Source organism: Leuciscus leuciscus (genome assembly GCF_965113295.1).
Source record: "Leuciscus leuciscus genome assembly, chromosome: 1".
NCBI classification, from domain to species: domain Eukaryota; kingdom Metazoa; phylum Chordata; class Actinopteri; order Cypriniformes; family Leuciscidae; genus Leuciscus; species Leuciscus leuciscus.
In genome coordinates this window covers 24,967,746-24,990,599 of record NC_138725.1, presented here as the reverse complement: position 1 = coordinate 24,990,599, position 22,854 = coordinate 24,967,746, and the positions used below count along the sequence as shown (strand labels likewise).

The 22,854-nt window shown below is 37.3% G+C and overlaps 1 protein-coding gene across 1 annotated transcript; it reads right to left on the bottom strand.

Moving 5' to 3' along the window:
* Positions 1–710: 710 nt before the first annotated feature.
* On the bottom strand, positions 711–18,791 carry LOC309499387 (uncharacterized protein). Its single transcript, XM_082170615.1, has 2 exons — positions 18,467–18,791; positions 711–3,442 (listed from the first exon to the last, which is right to left on the bottom strand). The coding sequence occupies exons 1-2, from the start codon at positions 18,543–18,545 to the stop codon at positions 1,800–1,802; spliced, it is 1,722 nt and encodes a 573-aa protein (XP_082026741.1). The 5' UTR covers positions 18,546–18,791; the 3' UTR covers positions 711–1,799.
* Positions 18,792–22,854: the final 4,063 nt, after the last annotated feature.

Sequence of the window (22,854 nt, the reverse complement as noted above, 5' to 3'; positions counted from 1 at the left end):
TTAAGTGTCTTGCTCAGGGACACATTGGTGTCTCACAGTGGATTCGAACCCGGGTCTCTCATGCCAAAGGCATGAGTCTTATCCATTGCGCCACCACCCCGCAAGTGGAATATTTGCACAGTCTAAAACACTATATTGCATTAAAGAATCAGTTGTTAAAATGGTCATTAATTACTTGGGTAAACACTTGACTTTCACATATGCGTTAAAATAATAGGGCCATATGAAATACTTTGTTTTTCAGAAATTCTGTATTGTAATTGATTTTTCAATCACACAAAGGCATAAAACATGAATTGAATTTATTTTTTAATAAAATTTAACTTTTTGTCAAACTTAGTGCTGCACAAGAGGTTTACTGTTAAATTATTTTATTATTATTATTTCTAATGTTATTATTATTATTGCATTGAGACGTAGCAACATTCTACTGTACAACCGTAATATATATGTCACAATTTCTTCTAGTCAAGCCGAACATTTATTCAGTTGCCGTTAACCTTTGAGTTTCTGTGTCTATGATATGACGAGTTTTTCTCAAGTGAAACAGTAAAATGCTCATGAAGTGACTCTCAGAGCGGCTCTGGAGCTGAAGTTCATGCGTTCATATAGTGAGGCGGCAGAGGATGAAAACACAGCGAGCGTCACGAGTGCTTCAGTGTGTGTGTGGTAAACAAAACAATTCAGAGAGACACACAGAACATGCAGGATTTATATTTAAACAGTCTTTTGTGGTTTAATATCCAAAGACACTAGTCCATATCGTGATCTGATTTAATTGAAGTCTATACTGACCAGCTTTTGATTTATTCAGCAAAAATTTGATAGATTCCGTGACATTCCTCTTTATACAGTAAATTCCGTTTTTATGACTGGATTCTGCGATTTAGTCCACGTTTGCCATTTTTTATCACGTTTTCATAATCGGAATTTAAACTAAAATTCAATTCCTTTCACAGCCTTATTGCTGGCTCGCTTGAATTGTTTTTCAAATACGTCAGCACGCATGGAAGACACATGATAGAGACAACATGGTATAATTTGGCCAGTCATCATCATCATCTACTAGACAGTCATTGCTGTAGGCGAATTTATTTATAAAGCACATTTCATTCACTATGGCAATTCAAAGTGCTTAACACAGAAAGGAATTAAAATAAATCACAAAATAATAAGAGTTATAAAAGGAATTAAAAAGATATATTATATGGTTATAAAAGGAATCAAAAGAGTAAAAAGATGATACATAGATAAACTTCTCATCTGGCAAAACACCGGAGTATCATATTTTTCACATCTCCCAGATTTACTGACTCCCAGATTTTCCCATGGTGATTACACTGTAGTTTTAACATTAACAAGCCTATTGACTTTCCTATTTGCACAGTTTAAAACACTATATTGCATTAAAGAATCAGTTGTTAAAATGGTCATTAATTAAAGGTAAAGTGAGGTAAACAAGCCACTTGACTTTCACACATGCGTTAAAATAATAGGGCCATATGAAATATTGTTTTTCAGAAATTCTGTATTTTAATTTCTCTGGCAATCACACAAAGGCATAAAACATTAATTTAATTTATTTTTAATCAAATGTATCATATTTTTCACATCTCCTAGATTTACTGACTCCCAGATTTTCCCATGGTGATTACACTGTAGTTTTAACATTTTATGAGGACATAAAAGATCACAATCATTATGATTCAATTGAAAAGTAGTTTGAAAACGCCCAACCCTACAATCTGTTCTGTCACTCATCATGGATGAAACTAATTGGTTTCTCCACTCAGTGGTTTCTACACTGCATGGATCTTCATGTGTATCTTCATGCGAGTTTTAGTAGAGAAACTCTTTCCACACTGATCACACGTGTGCGGCTTCTCTCTGCTGTGGATCCTCTCATGCGCTTTCAGAGTTGATGACAGATTGAATCTCTTGTCACAGTGTGAACACTTGTAAGGTTTCTCTCCAGTGTGAATTCTCTCGTGTTGTTTTAAACATTTTGATGTAATAAAAGTCTTCTCACACTCAAAGCACATGTACTCTCTCACACCAGTGTGAATTTTCTGATGTCTTTGTAAACTTTGCTGCAGTGAGAAACTCTTTCCACATTCAGAACATGAATGTCGCTTCTCCTTTGTATGAACTGTCAGGTGTTTCTTCAGGTTTGATGACCAAAGAAATGTTTTGCCGCAATGATCACATGTGAACGGCTTCTCTCCGGTGTGGATCCTCATGTGAGCATTAAGATTTTGTCTGTGAGTGAATCTCTTTTCACACTGATCACACATGAACGGCTTCTCTCCAGTATGAACTCTCATGTGAAGCTCAAGCCATGATTTTTGTGCAAAACTATTCCCACACTGATCACATGTGAATGGTCTCTCTCCAGTGTGAATTCTCATGTGAAGCTTAAGATTTTGTTTGTTTGAGAATCTCTTTTCACACTGATCACACATGAAAGCCTTTTCTCCAGTGTGGATTCTCATGTGACTCTTAAGGTGTCCTGAATCCCTGAAACTGTTCCCACATTTATTGCATGTGAACGGCTTCTCTCCGGTGTGGATCATCATGTGATTCTTAAGGTTTGCTAATTCCGTGAAACTCTTCCCACATTGATTGCATGCGTACGGCTTCTCTCCAGTGTGGATTTTCATGTGTCTTTTAAGTTTATTAGACTCCATGAAGCTCTTCTCACACTGATCACATGTGAACGGTCTCTCTCCAGTGTGAACTCTCAGGTGATGATCAAGACTGCGTTTGTTTGAGAATCTCTTTTCACACTGATCACACATAAACGGCTTTTCTCCAGTGTGAATCATCATGTGACTCTTAAGGTGTGATGAATTGGTGAATCTCTTCTCACATTTATCGCATGCGTACGGCTTCTCTCCAGTGTGGATCCTCATGTGAACCTTAAGGTGTATTTTTTGTGTGAAACTCTTCCCACATTTATCGCAGGTGAACGGCTTCACTTCAGCGTGAACTCTCATGTGAACATAAAGACTTCGTTTGTATGAAAAACTCTTCCCACACTGATCACATGTGAACGGCTTCTCTCTGGTGTGGATCCTCATGTGTTCCTTAAGATGTACTTTTACTGTGAAGCTTGTCCCACATTGATCACATTCATGCGGCTTCTCTCCGGTGTGGGTTTTCATGTGTATATTAAGATTTGGTTTTTGTGTGAAACTCTTTCCACATTGATCACATGTGAACGGCTTCTCTCCAGTGTGAACTCTCATGTGAAGCTCAAGACCATCTTTGCGTGTGAAACTCTTTCCACACTGAGTGCAGGTGAAAGATTTCTTGGCTCTTCTTTTCTTTAAAAATTTATTTTTAGTCTTTGAGCGACTCAAAGGTTTTTCTCCAGGTTTGATATGATGTTCCTCCTCCACTTCACTCAGTTCTTCACTCTCCTCCTTCACTTCCATCAGGTCTGACATGAAAGAAAAATATACATTTAATTTTCAGTACATCAAAATAATCAAAATAGAGAAATATGAAGTGAAAGGACATAAAAGTGAGCTCTGTAAAAAATGACCGTGAAACTTACAGAAAAACGATGTAAAATCCCAACAGAAAAGTATTGTAAACCCAACAACTTTTTTTTTTTTAAATCACAGTGAACTTTTGTAAACTATTAAACAGGATGTTTTGTTATATTTACAACAACATGTGATTATAATCAAATTTATTTGTTAATACTACAAATATTGGTAACAAAAACAGCAGACTGATCTCATGAAATGGCGTATACATGACACGCCAATTCGATTTCCATTTTTGGCGTGCTATCAACACGCATAATCGCTTTTCAGCGTGTTTATCAACGCCGTTGACTTAACGTTACATTACTTAGTCTGTATATATAGATATGACCTACCCCAACTCCCTAAAAGTCCCTAAACCTACCCGTCACTGGGGTTAATCTTCCCACACCTAAACATACCCATTTTATGGACAATATTAAAATGATAAAACGTAATGGACAGATATATAGGAAAATGGCATTTTTATGAACAATATGGCATTAAAAGATAGTTTGAGCCACGAATCCTACCCCTAAACCTAACCATAACCATTTCTTAAAACTACCTAGGCAACAATTATAAAGAAAAACAACAGACAGACGAGTATAATCACAATAATTTATTTATGGTTCCTATAGAACCATAATATACTAAGCTTACAACACAACATCGATTCACAAAATACACCAATTTTATTAGCTTGATGTAATCCAAACCTTCAGAATCCATATATTATTTGCAAGAAAAAGATCCAAACTCAGCCCTTTATCCAGTAATCGTCATATTGACCGTAAACGTCAAACCCCGCGCTTGTTATGAATTCAAATTCAAAAATCGCGCCCTCAAGTAGCGACAGGTTACTATGGTTACGGCAGTAATATCAGACGCTCATTGGCTCTCGTCTCGCCTGCTTCGTCACAGATTGCGTCATGCACATTCACATTTGAAATGAAGCGCGCACTGCCGCGCAGCCCTCAGAGCGAACCGAACCGAAGACGGATTAACGTTTTCATGGATTTGAATTAATAACTTAAATTCTGCTCTGTCTGTTACCTCCAGTGCCGGCCCGAGCCTTTTGGGGGCCCCCTCCCACCACGCAGAGTCACCTGTGCTTGACAATTATTGACACAATGTCACGCTATAATGTTACATTATAAATTAATACAATGAGGTTATGTATTAATACAAAATAAATACTTAATAAAAAATAGATACTTAAAGTTTTAACTTTTTCTTTACTCTTTTACTAACTCTTGGAAACTTCTAAAAACAAACTGTCACAAAACATATTAAAACAATTATTTGCAAAATATCCTCCAACGTTTTGCAACACTTTGCAGTTTGAATGATGTCTTGTATGAACATGACGGAGTATGTTTTTATGTTTCTACTGTTCGATCGCGCCCGCGACTCACACACACACACACACACACACACACACACACAACATATTCCAGCTTTGTAATCTTCCACTGTGATGTTTCCAAGCACATTTTTTGCGCGTGTGAAGAGGGTGATTTTTTCCGTCGATATTGGAACGTGAGTGAAGTACAAAGCCTATGATAAAGAATAGTTTACCATCCAAATCCATCGCGAATGTTGAAACATTTTGATTCTGAGAGAGATACGTGAGCCCAACGCCGCTTACTTTCACTTTCGCTTTAAATTATTTCGTTTTGGCTTGTTTATAGTTATTTTTTTATTCTTGTTCTGTTCTGAATATCATTACATTTAAAGGATAAATCATTAATCAAATCAAATTTTTGTGACATGGCTTAACATTACCGTGACTTTGCGCACAAATTGTCTATGCACGCGAGGTTATGCGCATGACTCAAACACTGGCAGACACAGCCGCAGTTGTAGGCAGTTATATTGATCATGAAATCAGAATTTTCTTGTCTTGAATTATAAATCCTTTCATTCATTTATGTCACTCGTTAAGTTAATTAATATGTAAAAAAAAAAAAAAAAAAACTCGATTGGGGGCCCCCTGGTGGCGAGGGGGCCCCAAGCAGCCGCTTAGTTCGCTTATGCCTCGGGCCGGCCCTGGTTACCTCATACAAAACCACTGCCAGCGAGGACTGCGACACATCGTCACGTGAACAACTTTTGGTACCGATTTTGACATTTTCTCATTAAATAAATTATTGTGATTATACTTGTCTGTCTGTTGTTTTTCTTTATAATTGTAACGTTAGCCTATATTTTAAGAAATGGTTATGATTAGATTTAGGGGTAGGATTAGCAAACGTCCGGGGATAATGGTACGTGTAAGATTCACGTCTGAGGCTGTTAAACTGTGACATCTACACGTTTTCCAAAGGGGACCAACATGATTATTTCACGTACATTTTGCTCCGTTTCGCTCGGACATTTAACGGCGTAGACATACACCGGGAAGATGACGGTTCGTTTCGGCGTGAACATACATATAGCTCAAAATGCGTATAGATAACACGCCACTTTTGACTTGAAAGTGGCGTGTATGTTTACGCAAAGTCATGATGTCATGTTGAAAACAGAGAAATACAGTAATACTCAAAACAATTTTGTTAATTTGACATGCAAATATTGTAATAACTTAAGTTTTAGTTGTTCTTAAAAATACAAATAAAGTATGTATGTCACTTTACAAGTTTATGCTGCAGCCTATTTTACTTTTACCATGATTGATGAAAATGCAAATTGAGGTAATAATAATGTTTTCACAAAAAATGTCATTGTGAACCTGAGAGGGTTTATTTATATATATAAAATATAGGCTACAATTATAACATTGTTTTTTTATAATTTAGGCTATTTGTAGCATATTGAAGAGAGTGTGTGTGTGTGTGTGTGTGTGTGTGTGTGTGTGTGTGTGTGTGTGTGTGTGTGTGTGTGTGTGTGTGTGTGTAAGAAATTAAAATTATTGATATGCAAAGTAATACTTCTGTTCAGTAATCCTTGTATGCCTTATGTTTATTTTAGTCTTTAATTTATGTAATACTTAGCCTACTGGTTTTCTACATAGGCCAATTGATAAACCAATAGTAATAATTTGAGCATTGTGTCATTATCACAGGCTAAACAACCAAACAGTGCCTTCACTAACATCGCTTTATGATTTATTTGTAGAATACTGTATTTATAGAGTATGTGTATGTATAAGGAATTGAAATGATTGAGGCTTGTGCAAAGTAACATTTCTGTTCAGTCCTAACCATAATCCTTGTATGCTTTAATCTTTACATTTTAATGTAACACTTAGCCTACTTGTTTTCTATTTCTATTTATAAAATAAATAATAACTTGAGCATTGTATCATTATCACAGGCTAAACAACCTAACAGTGCCTCCTCTAACCACATACTTGTACTTGTCCTCTCTCATTTTGCACTGAGTCTGCCTTATTTTGAATTTCATAGATAAAGCGCAGATGAAGCTCGTCTCTGATTGGATAATGACGGGAGAAGCACGAGCTCCACGAGCTCCTCGTTGACGGCTGTGGCTGGCTGATGTCAATAACGAGCGAGCCATAGTGGCTTGCTAGAGAGAAAACAGAGGCACAGCAGAAATCTTCGGACCACTTTGTCATTTTAAAAGTTTTTAGGACAAATCAAAAATTTTAACTCAAGTTTTTTGGAAATCGGAAAACTGAAAGTTTGCATGGTTAGCTTCACATTCAGCCTACTTTTTTTCGAGACCGAACGAAAATGTTTGCTGAAAGCACATGGTGTAAGCTAGCACTAGTTGAGACCAGTAACGTTAGCTAGCTAGCTAGATTAACGCGTGATTAATCTTAGTTCTGCTGAAAAGCACAGGCAAACATTTGAAATCCTAAAAATGATCACCTGTGTTTTTTGTAAAAAGAAATTGGATACATTAAGAGGCTATGTACTACACTGCAGAGTGCATAGGAATGAGCCCGTTGTCTTTTCAAATGTGTTGGCGCCAACTGTAGTCAAACATTTACCACTTACTCAGCTTTCAAGGGCCATTTGTATCGTGTGCACAATGCACCTGCACTGCAAGCTGCTCCTATAGCTGTTGTTGCGGATTTAAAATGCACAGTTTCATTATGTGCCCGCCATTTTAACACAGTGAAAGAGCTAGTGTCTCACTTAAATGATCATATTGGAGAGGGCAGGTCTGTGATATGTCCAATAAGTGGTTATAAACACGTGTTTACAAAAAAGTCATAATTTACTTCTAACATGTGTAGGAAGCATAAAACATGCTCCCCAGATGGTATTGATAACATGTTTGGAAACTCGCCCTCAGCCCCCAGATGTCATTGCCAGTACAGATGATTCAGAAAAAATACATGACTCCATGCCAACAGCTAGTGCAGCCAGTGATATGCCAGAGGATGATAGTCAGTCTTATCTCAGAAACATGTGTCTCCTTTACCTTAAACTGCAAAGACAGCTGCTTATTCCTGCCTCTACTATACAGACTATTGTTGAGGAAATACAAAATGTGCATGAGTTAGGTCAAGCCTATACAATAACTAAAGTAAGTTATTTAAAAAAAAAATAAAAATGATATGAGCCTATCAGAAGAAGCAGTCACTAAAATCTGTGACTGCATTAAAGAGTCAGATTTGCTCTCTGCCAGACAGTCCATCTTTCATTAGCAAATTTACCCATTCATTTGCGTTCAAATACTGATAATCTGTTTTAAGTCTTGTTGTGTGTTGAGAATGACCTTAAGCGTTTTGGAGTAGCCAAAGTTTTCTCAGAGTTGTTGGCAGATCTGAAATCCTTGGAGACAGATGGAATAAATGTAGATTGAGAAACAGTAAAAGGGGATCTTTACTGCATTGCTGGGGATAACTTGGGTTCTCATCGCAAAGTTGGGTTTACAGAGAACCTCAGTCGCTCTCATTATTTTTGCAGGTACTGTGAAATCACAAGAAGTGAGTTTGAGGCTGATCCGAATGTCTGTGGTCTAGGCTTGGCAGGATAGTCGCTGTTGCACGGTGTTCAGTCGCAACACTGGTTTCATCACTTGCCCACCGTAGCACCGCAAAAAAAAATTTTTTAAAGCAATTACGCAGTATCCATATTTTCTGTCACCAGTTGACAAGCGTTGCATGATCACGCTCAACCATTCAAGCGCGACAAAACAAGAGACCGCGCTGTAAGTCCTGCCTATTACACTCACACTCAGACACACGCACGGACATGCACGGACATGCACGGGCGTGTAAAATGTAAAATATAAAATGTTCAAAGAAGGAGGTCCGCAAGAAATGCCCAATGCATGGCTGGTTTTCGTGCACGTCAGCAAGCCATTGAAATATATATATTTTTTTATTCATCCCTATTTTGGCCAGTCTTTGAAGCACATTTCCCACATTACTTCTTTTATGATTTTTTTTGTACATTCATTTGATTTAGATGTGTATATTTTTCTTCCCTTTTTAATTATTTCATTTATAAATTCATGAAAAAAAAAAAAAAAAAAGTACAATAAAGTCCTACAATCAAAACCTGATATTATAGGTTGCAGTGTGTAATCTGTTAAATCTAGATAAAAGTGTAATCTGCCGGTTGTCCTGCAGGTGACCTCATAAATCTGTCTTCTTACGATGCACTTGGGGATTTACGATTACTCCAGAGCACTCGTAGTTATATGAAGATTTTCAAGTGCTATTTAACGATGCTTTTGGGAAACAGATCATATTAAGATCAGTCGTACGATCGTTTTTACGAACTTCATAGGCTTACATTACGATGCTGTAACCTTGCACTTAGAGAGTGCTCTTAAAGGTGAACTAGGTAGAGAGCCTGAATGGTGGTCGTTTCGCACCCCCCTGGCGCCCGTGAGCAGAAAATACGCACTTGCAACTTTGAGCCGGCGGGCCGCCGGCCGCCGCGTCGGGAAGTATCGCGTGATATCAGGTATCGCGATGTAAACAATTGCTTTACGGCCAAAAGAAATCTGCTAAAATGCTGTCATTATTGCACTCCCTCACGCTGTCCGAACCCGAATGAAGAAGACGTTTTAAAGAACGTCCCATCTGCTTTGATGTCGTTGATCTATAGCCTCTGGTGTCTGAGAATCAACAACGAGTTTTTACAACAGTGTTGTCAAATATCTATTCCGAAGCTGTGGGGGGAGCTCTAGAGAGAAACCTGCGAGCAAAAAGCGAGAATACAGCGAAGAAGTCCCGAAGCTACTGAGTGCTGCTTTAAGAGCTAAGATACATCGTTATCGGGAAACCCTGCCCAGGGCTCTCTGCAAGGTTACGCTACGTGCTACTTAAGATGAGTCGCTGTCCATTTTCAGGTGCTGAAATAGAATATGGAATCGTATTTTGAACGTTTAACCTAATAATCGTCATCTGTTGTGTATTATCAAGACAAGTCTATAAAGCATCTACCTACAGGCGGAGGCACTGACAAAATGGCACAAAAAAGACACCTTTCAAAAAGATTAAATTAATGTCCTTTTAGAGGAGATAGAGCGAAACAAAAGATGTTATTTTGACCACATGACGGCCAACAAGAAATACCCAATACATGGCTGGTTTTCGTGCACATCAGCAATTCATGAACAGATTTTTTTTTTAATTCATCTCTATTTTGCCCAGTCTTTGTAGAAGCATATTGCGCTCTTCACGTGCAATGCATATCATGGTTATTATCCAGGCAATTTGTTGATGAAACATTTATTAAAATTAAGATATACAAAGTGAAATTCACTTTAAAAAATAAAAGGTTTTCTACAAAACAAAACTAAATGAAGTGGTAAATGTCATGTGTGACGATTATAGGCTACTGTCTCGCGATATATTGGGCATCCGATCCTATCTTACTCATGCTGTTCACTATCCCCAGAATATCAGCACATTCAGCAGTGAACTTTCAAAGAAAGAAAGCTTGAATAAAATAAGTCATTCACATTAGGCTAATAAGCACTGCGCTGTCATGCAGGGTGACGACTATGAACCTGTTCTGAAGACTCCCGTTAATTTTGACTGCATGGGAAGAGATCGCATCTTTTTCAGGCAGACGGTTGGTTCAACCGCCACCCGCCTGAATTTAATTCAAATATTATTTTTCGTCATGTCACCCGTCCGAGTCTGCGGCTGTTACCGCCAACCGCGCATCTCTAGTTGGCAGTGATAGGCTACTGGCCTTTAAAAAGATGCCATTAAACTTAAAATATACTGTCTTCATGTTGTTTCTACATTAATTTGGAGATGAACTATTAAGTTATTACATCATAAAATATATAAAACTTAAAATATATTAAAACTTTAATGTTTTTAATCACGATTAATCGTAATTAATCACAGGAAATAATGTGTGATTAGTTATTTTTTAATAGATTGACAGCACTTATTAAAATTATTTATTATCGCGTTAAGTTAGAGAACAGACACTTACAGTTAAAAGAACGATTCAGCGTGAGCCGAATGACAGTTGCAGGAGTCAGATTTCATTTATCGTGTGACGAGAGAGTGACTGAGGTGAACTGATTTTAAAGAAGATCTTAAGATGACAGACACGATGGCGGTGGATTTAGTTTCAAAACGGAATGCTAAAGCACCTGTTTGGCAATATTTTGGGTTTAATCCGAACGCAAATAGGCAACCAGAAAATGTAAATGAGGCCATCTGTAAACTTTGCCTGATGAAAATGGCAGCAACCGGAGGAAACACCTCTAATTTACACACGCACCTTCAAGCGCACCACAAGAACGAGCCTGCCAAACTGGGCCCCGCTGCAAAAAAATCGACCGCAGAAGCCAGACACCCAGGTACAGCTGTCTATCAGTCATGTGTTTGCGCGATGTTCTAAATATAAGAGGGACGGTGCAAGGTGGAATGAATGCACTGATGCAGTCACCAAATACATCTGTAAGGAAATGGTGTCTTTCAACACGGTTGAAAAAAAATCTTTTAAAGAACTTGTTACCACACTCGACAGCCAGTATGAATTGTCAGGGCGAAAATATTTTTCCAAAACCGCTGTTCCACGCTCCTACAACAGTGTCCGGAGTGAACTGCAACGGGCTATATCATCAGTCGAGCATTTTTCACTCACGACAGATATGTGGTCCAGCGCAAACATGACGCCTTACATTTCACTGACATTCCATTTTATTGACACAGAATGGGCACTGGTGTCAAAATGTCTGCAGACAAGTTTTCTGCCCCAGGACCACACTGCCGTAAACTTGGCAGATGCTTTGCAGGAGGCTCTGGATGACTGGGGATTAGAGGAAGACAAAGTGTCTTGTCTCACGAGTCACGACTGACAGTGGTACCAACATAAAGGCAGCCGTTCGCAAGTTAGGCTGGCCCTGGTTAAGCTGCTTTGGGCACAACCTGAACCTAGCTGTGTCCAACACCATTGAAAAGACAGAGAAAGCCCGCACAGACCGTGCCCTAGAGGTTTGCCGTACAATAAACGGCATGTTCTCTCACAGCTGGAGAAGGAGAAGGGAGCTGCAAAAAGCTCAAGCTGATCTTGGTCTCCCAGAGCATTCGCTGGTGACGGTAAGTTTATTATTAAGTCTTATTATTATTATTATTAAGTATGACTATAGTTTGGAGACAAAAGCATCAAGTGTTAATAAAACAAAATAGAATAAAAAAGATGATATTAAATAAAGTAAATATAAAACTCAAATTATAAAACAATAAAAGCTTGTTTAGCCTACTTAAAAGATAAGCAGCTCTCCTCAGAGCCATCAGAAGGCTGTTCCAGCTAGAGCGTAATAGCAAACGGAATCACCTAATGTTTTTTTTTTTCTGCTTCAATAGAAAGTTAGATTTTTTTTTTCGTTCTTGAGACACATTTTAAATGATTTAAGATAATTTATAATAAATACTAAACAAATGTAATTTTTCTTAGATGTAGTCTATTCATATTTTTTATAATAGCTACTACATCCTATGCATTTAAAAAAATTATTATTGATAATTATAAAAAAAAAATTCTCCCGTTAGGACTGTGCAACTCGGTGGGGCTCGAAGCAAAAAATGTTTGAGAGGATTCTAGAGCAGAGGACGGCCATCAATCGAGTTCTTGCTGATGACCGTAAAGCCAATCTCAACATCACATGGCAAGACGAGGATGTGTTGCACTCGGTGAACAAAGCGCTGAAGCCAATCAGCGAGTTCACTGACATTATGTCCGGAGAGAATTATGTAACCACGTCATCTCTACTCCCTGTGCTGCATCTCATTAAAGAGGACACATTGGCTCCATTGGATGAGGATGGACAACTAACAGCAAATCTGAAAGCCGGCATCATTTTTATTTTAAATGAGAAATATGAAGCTCTGCCAGAAGCAAGCCGGCAGTTAATGCGCAAGGCAACATTCCTGGACCCGCACTACTGGGCTGACTACGACCCGAATGTTGAGGAGACCAAGAGGATGATAGAGGAAGAAGTGGTCATCCTCGGTAGGAGAGCGCAGCCCATGAGAGAAGAGGCAGAAAATGAGGAGGAGGAAGCCGCCGCCGAGCCGCAGCACAAAAGAATTTTTTTTAGCAATTTTATTAAAAAGAAAAGCTGGCGCTGCACCATCTGTTCCAAAAAAGGTGGTGACGGAAATCGCCACCTATGCTCAGGAGTCTCCCATTAGCCCAGAGCAGGATCCTCTCATCTGGTGGAAAGACAACCAAAATAGGCTCCCTCTGTTGGCAAAGGTAGCCAAAAAATATATTTGTGTGTGCGCAACAAGCTGCGCGTCCGAGAGGATGTTCAGCACAATGGGAAACAGTCACCCCCACAAGATCCCTTCTGAAACCAGATATGTTGAACATGTTAGGTTTCCTAGCGAAGAACATGTAGGCTAGGTAATCATGGTCACAAACAGCGATATAAAATGGAAAATGGAATTTATCATTTCTTTTCATTTTGAAAAGCCTTTTATTGACTTTAGCTGTTTTTATTTGGTTCCACAGTGTTTAGGCCTAGCGTTACTGATTTTTATTTATTTACATTTTTTATTATTCATTTAATTTATTTTGCAAGCATGATACCGTGCCTCCAAGCTTTATTATTATTATTATCGTATTCGTTAATTAACGTTCTGTTTCTTTTTTTTTTTGGTTTCACAGTTTGAGCTGATTTCATTTTTTTTATTAAACGTTGTGTAAGTTAGCCTATATTTGTTATTTTATATAGCATGGTATATTCTTATTCTTTTTAATAAACGTTCTATGTTTAATATAAGCGTTTGCCTTTTTCATGAATAATAACGAACCCGCCATTCAAACACAGTGGTTGAATCCGAAATTGCGCCCTATACCCTCAAATAGGGTGTTATTGTTCTCAACATGATCTCAAGCAGTGAAAAATAGAGGACACTGACAACGCGCTGAAAGACAGGACCGAGCAGGTAATATTTAATATGAAACAAAGTCTCAACTTTCAAATTTGGTCAGTCGAACAAAAATAAAATAGGCCTACCGTTTTGTGGCTCTTTAATGTGTCGTGACAGATTGCCTCAGTTAAAGCCAAGTTCAAATCCACCGAAGTTAATCAATAACTCTTCTGACTGCTTTGTCGCACAAAAATGGTGGAATTTGATTGGTCAGATCGCATGTCAATCAAACTCAATACGAATGATGAATTGACACCATGTAAAAAATTATAATAATTACATCACTCTGGAACCTTTTGAGATTGCTACCAGTTTTGATTGGTGACAAAGTGCAAAACCATGAGGATGATGTATGGCAGTTAGCTCTCCAGCTAAAAGACATTGTGGATCTTATTTGTGCTCAGAACATTTCCTTGTCCCAGATAGCATATCTTGACATTTTGATCCAAGAATATTTGGAGTTGAGAAAGATGTTGTTTCCTGAAATTCAATTAAAAGCCAAGCACCATTATTTGTGCCATTATTCAGCACTGCTCTTGAAAATTGGTCCATTGATAAGGTTATGGACGCTTAGGTTTGAAAGTAAACAGTTATTTTAAAAGATGTGCCAGACACTTGAAAAACTTCAAAAACATTTGTCAAACTTTGTCAGAGCGTCATCAGACGTATCAGGCATATCTTTTAACTGGGCAAGAATGCAGTAAACTACTGCAAGTGAAGGACAGCTGTGGGTTTTATCACAACCTCTACACTAACACTATTAAACATGCAGTCAGGGAGTTAGCCTTTTCAGAAACCAATACCACAGTTACCACAGACAAGGGCACTGCATATAAAAAAGGACAGTTTCTTGTGTACAGAAATGATGACTATATGGAGTTTGGTGAACTTCTACTCATCTTGATTCAAAATGACACATCGGTGTATGTTTTGATGGATATCCACAAAGGCATCTTCCTCTCAGAAAACCATCTGTATTCTGTGACAAAGGACAGTCTTGGGTTCCAGTGTATCAACATTAATGACCTGCCCGATTTCTATCCTTTGGTATCATACATTCTTGATGGATACCAAGTCATTCCACTAACACACAGTATTGTGGCAAAATAAAGTCCAATTAAAGCTCACTTACTTCTCACTGTAAACAGTTTGACATTAATATAAGCGTTACCTGATGCATGTCCCTGCTCTGTTAAGTGACTCAGCGCAAACCTTCCTAGATGTCGCCATCATGGAAGTCCTACCACAAATTCAGGCAGTAAATAAAAACATCCTGGAAGAGCACTTGCAGTCCACTGGAGTCGAGACATATGATGATCTATGCTTTGTAACGGAGGCTGATTTGTTGACAGCATTAAGACCTGTACAAGCAAGAAAGCTTCTTTCTGTTTGGAAATGGAATTGTAAGTAAAAACACCACACACAGACATTGTGTAATATTGTACAGTGTGAATCAATCTTTTTTTGAACAGCTCAGTATCATCTGTGGAAGCCTCATCTACCCAATCACTGTCATCGCTCTCTGTTTCACCCCGAAGTCCGTTATCAACCTCCTCCAGCAGCCCAGGACTTGACACACAGTGGGATGAAAATTTTGAAATTCCATGGAGTAAATTTCCTGAGGAAGTGATGCATTCTTTGGAGAGGGGAAAAAGGCCAGGCCCAAAACTGAGGCGGCAAATGGTCCGGATTTTTGTGACCGAGATGATGGAAAAATGCCCTCATGTAGGTAAAAAGCATTCAACTGACGTTGCATCAAAAATGGTGGCAAAATATCCCAATTCTCTCCAAGATGTAATAGAGGGCGATATTGTTGGAACAGGCTACCATTCCCTTGTCAAACAGTTGCAATACAGAATTTAAAATGTGAGGCGCACTTCAACACCCAAAATTAGAAGAAAAAAACATCAGACTGATGTCTTAGACCAGACAGACGAGATCCCATTAGAAGAGACAGCAGCAATGCAGGACACTTACGGATGCATTAAATGGAATGTAAAATGTCTGCCCATTGAAGAAATTAAAGAGAGCCAGCAGCAAAAGATTAGCCTAGAAATCTAGACGCACCCTAGCAGCAGCAAAATTTACTTTGCAGCCAGGGTAGTCTAGCAACTCTCCGTTGACTTTCGAGCTGGAAAAACCAAACTCTAGTCAGGCAAATAACATTGTGTATAGAGTTGGAGGGTGGGCTTAACATAATGACGACAGAGTTGTGACGGTTCCGCATGAATTCCCTGCTACTTGAAATCAAAGAAGAGCTGCCGCTGGCGAACAGCCGTCTTTCGAATCGACTTTGTCCGTAACTCTGGAGGACTTGGAGTTAAGCTTTTCTTTGAGAAAAGAACAAAGAATGGCACTTAAGTCATTCTTAAAACAGGAAGATGTGTTCGTAGTTTTGCCGGCCAGATACGGCAAAAGTTTAATCTATAAACTAGCACCGCTGTTGGGAAAACGCTCTGGTTGGTTGTAGCGCTGTCCTATTGCATGCAGAGCGAATTTGAAACTACAGTCTCTCCACAGAAATAAAGAACTGAAAGGTAAACTTCTAAGAACGTGAGGCTGAAACGCGGGCTAGTGAGAGATTTCCTGTTTGTCATGATGACGTCTAAAGTCCCCGCCAAAGGATGTAGCCTAGTCATTTAGGGTGTATTCACACCTGCCTTGTTTGGTTCGATTGAATCGAACTCAAGTTCGTTTCCCCCCTTGGTGCGGATCTTTTGGGCAGGTGTGAATACAGCAATCGAACTCGGGTGCGGACCAAACAACCGAACCGAGACCCAGCTGAAGAGGTGGTCTCGGTACGGTTCCAAACGAACTCTGGTACGGTTCGTTTATGGTGTGAACATGAACCGACTCAACTGCAGAAAACTGTGCCTTTTTATTTGACTGCTCTTATGAGGATACTTAACAAAACGGACATTTTGGCATAATGGTGTGTCTTATTGTTCGTTCAAGCGCGAAAGAGAAACAGAATTCCGGCGCGCTGTCTGTGCACACGATACTGTTGCGCGTCGTGTGTGCGCATCAGGACATTCACAGACAGAGCGTTCTCTTTTGTCGTATCGCACTTAAATGTTCTCTCCGCCGGAACCATCTTGCAGCACATTGTCATCTTCTGAAAAAACTAATTACAACATCGTATAGATGACATTGTATCATATGATGCTCATTAGTTTCTTCATATTGCGTTTGTAGAGAAGAACACCAAATCAGTAAAATAACAAATATTGCATTACGAAATATCTCCATGCTGAGCCTGTTTTTGCACTTCCTGCTTTTCCCTGCTTGAGAATTCCTGTCCAATGAATGGACGACCTTAGCACACATGTGGTTTTGTTTATACATTTTGGTTCACTTGCAAAAAGAGCAGTGTGAAAGCGAACCGTACCAAACAAAAAAAAATCAACATTGTATTTGGTCCGGACCAAAGCAAGTGAACTATCGGACTTTCCTGGTGTGAATACACCCTTAGACGAATATGAAACAAAATAATGTGGGCGTGGTCTGTGTCACAAAATTAAAACTTCCCTTAAAGGCGTCTGTAACATACAGAGGAACAGCGACAGAGGTAACAATAGAGCCCTAATATGATACAAACATTTACTACCAATAATATGGAAAGCTTTTAAATCTGCTCAGTGAAAAATTCGCTGTGACGAATCTTTTGCCGTCGAACACCTGCTGGAAATCCAGGTAAAACTATCTGCGTGCACGTGCATGTCCTCAGTAGCTCAAAAACACCGGTGCATAATAAAATAGCAATTTCACAATAATTATAAAGAGTTTTTTTGATAATTATAAAGAGTCTGCTTCCTGAACAATGTTAGGAAGACTGTTCCAGAGTTTAGGTGCTAAATAGGAAAAGGATATTTGTAAATATCCTTTCTGCTCCATTTAAAATCATTTAGTGCATTGTAAGAAATTAGTAAGATGTTAAAATGTATACAATGTTTTATAGGGAGCCAATGCAGTGTTGACAGAACAGGGCTAATATGGTTATATTCTATTTTATCTGTGATGTTAGTGCCTATTATTAAAGACAAAGCTAAATAAAATAGCATGGATAATTAGGCTAGTTTATAACCACAGCAGATATGTGTATTTTTGCTTATCTAGACTTTACTATCAAGATTCTAGATTTGTACAACAGGCATAATTATACAATTTGTATGTGTTTGTTTTATTGATGCCTGTAACACCTTTGATCGGGTAAATCATGAAAAACTATTTTATAAGTTACACAACAGAGGAGTTCCAAAATATCTAGTGCGAATTCTGGCTTTTTCAGTCAAATGTTTTTTTCAGTCAGATTCTCCTCCAGTATGTGGATGTGGAACCATTGGCGTTTTAGCTTATATGTAACATGTAATATTGTGTTTTTCTTTTCTTTTTTTCGTGTATTTGTCTGTTATTTTTTGTGTTTTGTTACTGTAAGTGTTTTGGACCATGTGTGTCCTTAATAAAACTTTGATATGATATGATACAACCTGGTTCTAGTAAGAACTTTTTCCGCGGATACCTCGTGTCTAAAGCTCTGTTAGCTTAAAGTAAGTTACCACTAACAGTCATTAAAGAAAAATCTAGAATAGACACCAACCTGCTTTGTCCTCGTGTTTTATCCTCCAGGGTTCTGGTTCACTCGAGTCCTCCTCAATCTCCTCTTTAACAAACACCATCTTCTTCTTCTCAGTTCAGTTGCAGCAACTCCAGATATTCCTGCTCGATTCAAAACTTCTATTTACGACTATAGAAGTTGAGAATATGAGAAGTTGAGAGGATGAGAATATTACAGTCATTTACTGACCCGACTCAAATTTGGTATCTTTTTATAGACTTAACGTACAGTTATACCAGTTTGTATCATGTCAGTATCACAACATCACACTAGAGATTAAGATGAAAACAAACCTTCTTCCTCTGAGGTTTAATGGCGGTCGGCAGACAAAAGATTGTGACTTACCGCCACACACTGGACTGGAGAGTGTAACTGAGCGGTACAAGACTTTGCCTAAGTTTTTTGCTACTTTTCCTAAGTTTGCCACCTGAACACACACAAATGCATTGCGAGCTATTGAATGAGCCAATAATAGAGCGTTTTATTTTATTTTATGAAATTCATAGAGTCAAACACACATACATATAATTGAACGAGTCAATAACAGCAATTTAAAAAAATATATATATGCTAATCAGCCACTGTGCAAAACACACACACACACACACACACACACACACACACACACACACACACACACACACACACACACACACACACACACACATTTCAAAGTCAGATAAAAGTCCTACTGCAAGATTTGTTGACGCCATCATTGTGCATTGTTTATTCTTATATGTTTGTTATATCTTATATGTTATTATGAGGTTTATTGTTTATTCTTACCCATTTTGTATTTGTATTGTTTTATTTTTTAGTTATGCCTATACAGCCACTGAGTACTACAGCCATCTAGTATAGTGGCTATTGATATTTCATGTAATTGTTTTTAGATGTGACAAAAGTAATGCCAACTTGTGAGGTTTTGGTTGCTTCAACTTACTGGAATGAAAATTTCATGAATACTTTTTACTATGTTAAATATAACATAGAAATAAGCATATTTTACATAGAAAAGTAGAGGTAAATACACATCTAAATTCAAAAAAAAAAAAAAAGGATTAGGGTACAATAGGGTTAAAGGCTCATACTAGTAGTGAAGAAAAAAAAAATCTCTGACTGTTCTTAATATTAATGGTGTCAACTGCACAGATCCTAATTTGATATCTAATTTTGTCACAGCCTTCTATAAAAACATTTACACATTCGTGTTTGATAAACAAAATTGCGACAATTTTCTATAGAATTGGGCTCAAGCTCATGTTCCAGTTATTGATACTGATTGCAAAGCCTTCTGTGATTCTGGTTTGACTATTGAGGAAGTTCGAATAGCGATTCACTCAATGAAGAAAGGAAAATCTCCAGGCAGTGATGGATTAACTGTTGAGTTTTATATTCATTTTTGGGAGTTAATCAAACAACCATTGCTTTGTATGTATAGGGAATGTATTGATTCAAAAGAAATGACAGTATCAATGAAACCAGGCGTTATCCCCCCTGTTCCCAAACCGGACAAGGACACTCTTTTAATAGATAATTGGCGTCCAATTACGCTCCTGACTATCGATTATAAAATTTTAGCCTTGGTTTTTGCTAATAGATTAAAGGTCAAACTTAATCAGTTTGTTGCAGAGACACAATCAGGTTTTATAAAAGATTGGCACATCACTAACAATATAAGACTTATTTGAGATCTTTTGGATTATGCAGATTTTATACATTCTAAAGCCGTGATTCTTTTCCTAGACTTGTATAAAGCTTTTGACACCCTTGAGCATGAATTTCTTTTGCAGACTCTCAAGTTATTTGGTTTTGGTGACTTTTATGTTAATGTTATTGAAATGTTTTATAGAGATATTAGCAGCTCTGTCTTAATTAACTTCAATACTTCTGAGAGATTTTTCATTAACCGCGGTGTCAGACAGGGCTGTCCAATTTCCCCCTTTTTATTTATTTTAGTTACAGAACTATTATTGTTATGTTATCCATGAACAAAGCTTGGAAGGTATATCCATCTTTGATAGATAAATTAAAATCTCCCAGTTGGCTGATGACACGACTCTCTTTTTAAAAGATAAGAGTCAAATAACCAAGGCTATAAATGTAATTGAACAGTTTTCAAGTGCTTCTGGATTGAAACTGAATATGTCCAAGTGTGAGATAATGACGCTCTATAAAAGTGACGATTCTTCAATTGATGGTATCTCAGTAAAAGAGACCGTAAGGTATCTGGGTATTTATTTAACAAAAAAATGTAGCAGCTCGAGAACAGCTACATATTTCTGGCCGGGCCAAAAAAAAAAAAAAAGTTTTAATCTTAGGCTCCAAAGAGACCTTTCCCTTTATGGGAGGGTTATTTTGTCCAAAGAAGGATTGTCTCGTTTTGTATATCCTTCTCTTTCTCTTTTTGTCAATGACTCTACTGCTAAAGGAATTAACCATTTTTTTACTAGACTTCATATGGAAAAACAAACCTCATAAGCTCAAAAAAAAAAACAATCCTCTCAAATTGTCGGAAAAAAGGTGGACTTGAAGTGCACTGTAAAAAAATATGGTTGGTTTAACTTAAAAAAAGTAAGTTACCTGGTTGCCTTAAAATGTTGAGTTGATTGAAATAAAAAAAATGTTAGTTAATGCAATGGAGATTGGTTTAATCAATAGAAACTCAAAATATTATGTAATCTGAACCACATTAATTATCTAAATTGATTTGACAAAAGATAAAAAAGTTGTGATAACAAATAATGAAAAAATTTAATAAAATAAATAAATATATATATATATATATATATATATATATATATATATATATATATATATATATTATATATATATATAAAATTAATTTTTTTACAGTGTGTTAGATTTTAGTGAGACAGTGGACACCTTCCAGATAAATTGGATTAAAAGATGCTTAGCAAATCCTAATTCTATATGGTTTATATCCCAAATCATATGTTTAAAAAAATCGGTGGCCTTCCCTTTATATTGAAATGTAACTACTTGCCGGATAGATTGGCTGTTGCACTTTCTAAATTTCATCAGCAGGCCCTTCTTGCTTGGAAGTTATGCTACACCCACAATTTTTCACCACATAAAACCTTTCTATGGAGCAACTCTAATATAATGATTAGGAATAAATCAGATTTTCTCTCTACATGGTTTAACAGGAATATAATTGAATTTTTTTGGATTTTGGATTTTGATAAATCTGGTAATTTTTTTATCTTATGAAGAATGTATATCTGTTCATAATTTCCCCTTACCATTTAAACAATATAATGAATTGCTTAAAGCGATTCCTTGCGGTCTAACTCAACTTGTTAAATGTCATCTAAGTTTTAGTAAGAGTGTCACCAAAGAACCTGATTTGATCTTAGATGGAATAAATATAGTAAGAAATGTAATAATTAGCATATTCGACAAATTCAGAATAAAAAATATAATGTTGCTAAAGGCAAATTTTATTGGGCCTCTTTTATTGGACTTATAGACTTGAAGGAAGCCTGGCTGTTACCTCATAAGTACTGCATTTCCAAAAAGACTAAAGCAGTTCATTTTAAGATCTTACATAAAATATACCCGCACAGCAAAAAGTCCAGTGTTAAATTAACTCTCCTGGGAGTTTATATGGCTCCAGAGTCAGTGTTAAAATATGAGTGTTAAATTAACACTCAAGAGTGTTAAAGTTAATGAGATAATTAAGTGATTAATTGAGTGATGATTGACCATTATTGAAGACACCTGATGTTAACAAGCAGAATCACCAAAGGAGAAAATCTCATTTTTTAAGACACCGTTATGGAGATCAGTGTTTGCTTTAGTTGGGCTCTTGACCCATAAAGCATTAAATTTAGATTTTGTTTGGCTGTTGTATCTGAGTTATAACTCTCAGATGAACAAAGAGCAAAGGTGATCAGGTGGTGTTGGTAATGATTTGACAATCATAATTCCACCTGAATATCAATGCTCATTTAGAGAGTCAGGTTTACCTTGTTGATTACAGCAGCCTGTGATTCTACAGCAAATTATTTTTTATCATTATCAGTATAGTCCAAAATATTTCTTAAAAATTGTTCTGATAAAAATACTTAGAAACTTACTTTATTTACACATTGACATCAATAATCAGCCTGTGAATCTCAACAATGGTGACAATAATAAAGCATGTTGCAGTGCATTCTGGGTGCCACCAATCAAAACTCATTCATGGCTCCCATCATGCATTGCGTTATGAATAAATTATGATCTGAATTGTCTTACTAATTTCCTTTTCCTAATTGAATATTCTGTTTGTCACCATAGTTGAGATTCATACACTGATTCTTGATGTCTGTATGTGCCTAAAAGAAAGATTTTGTTTTATCAGA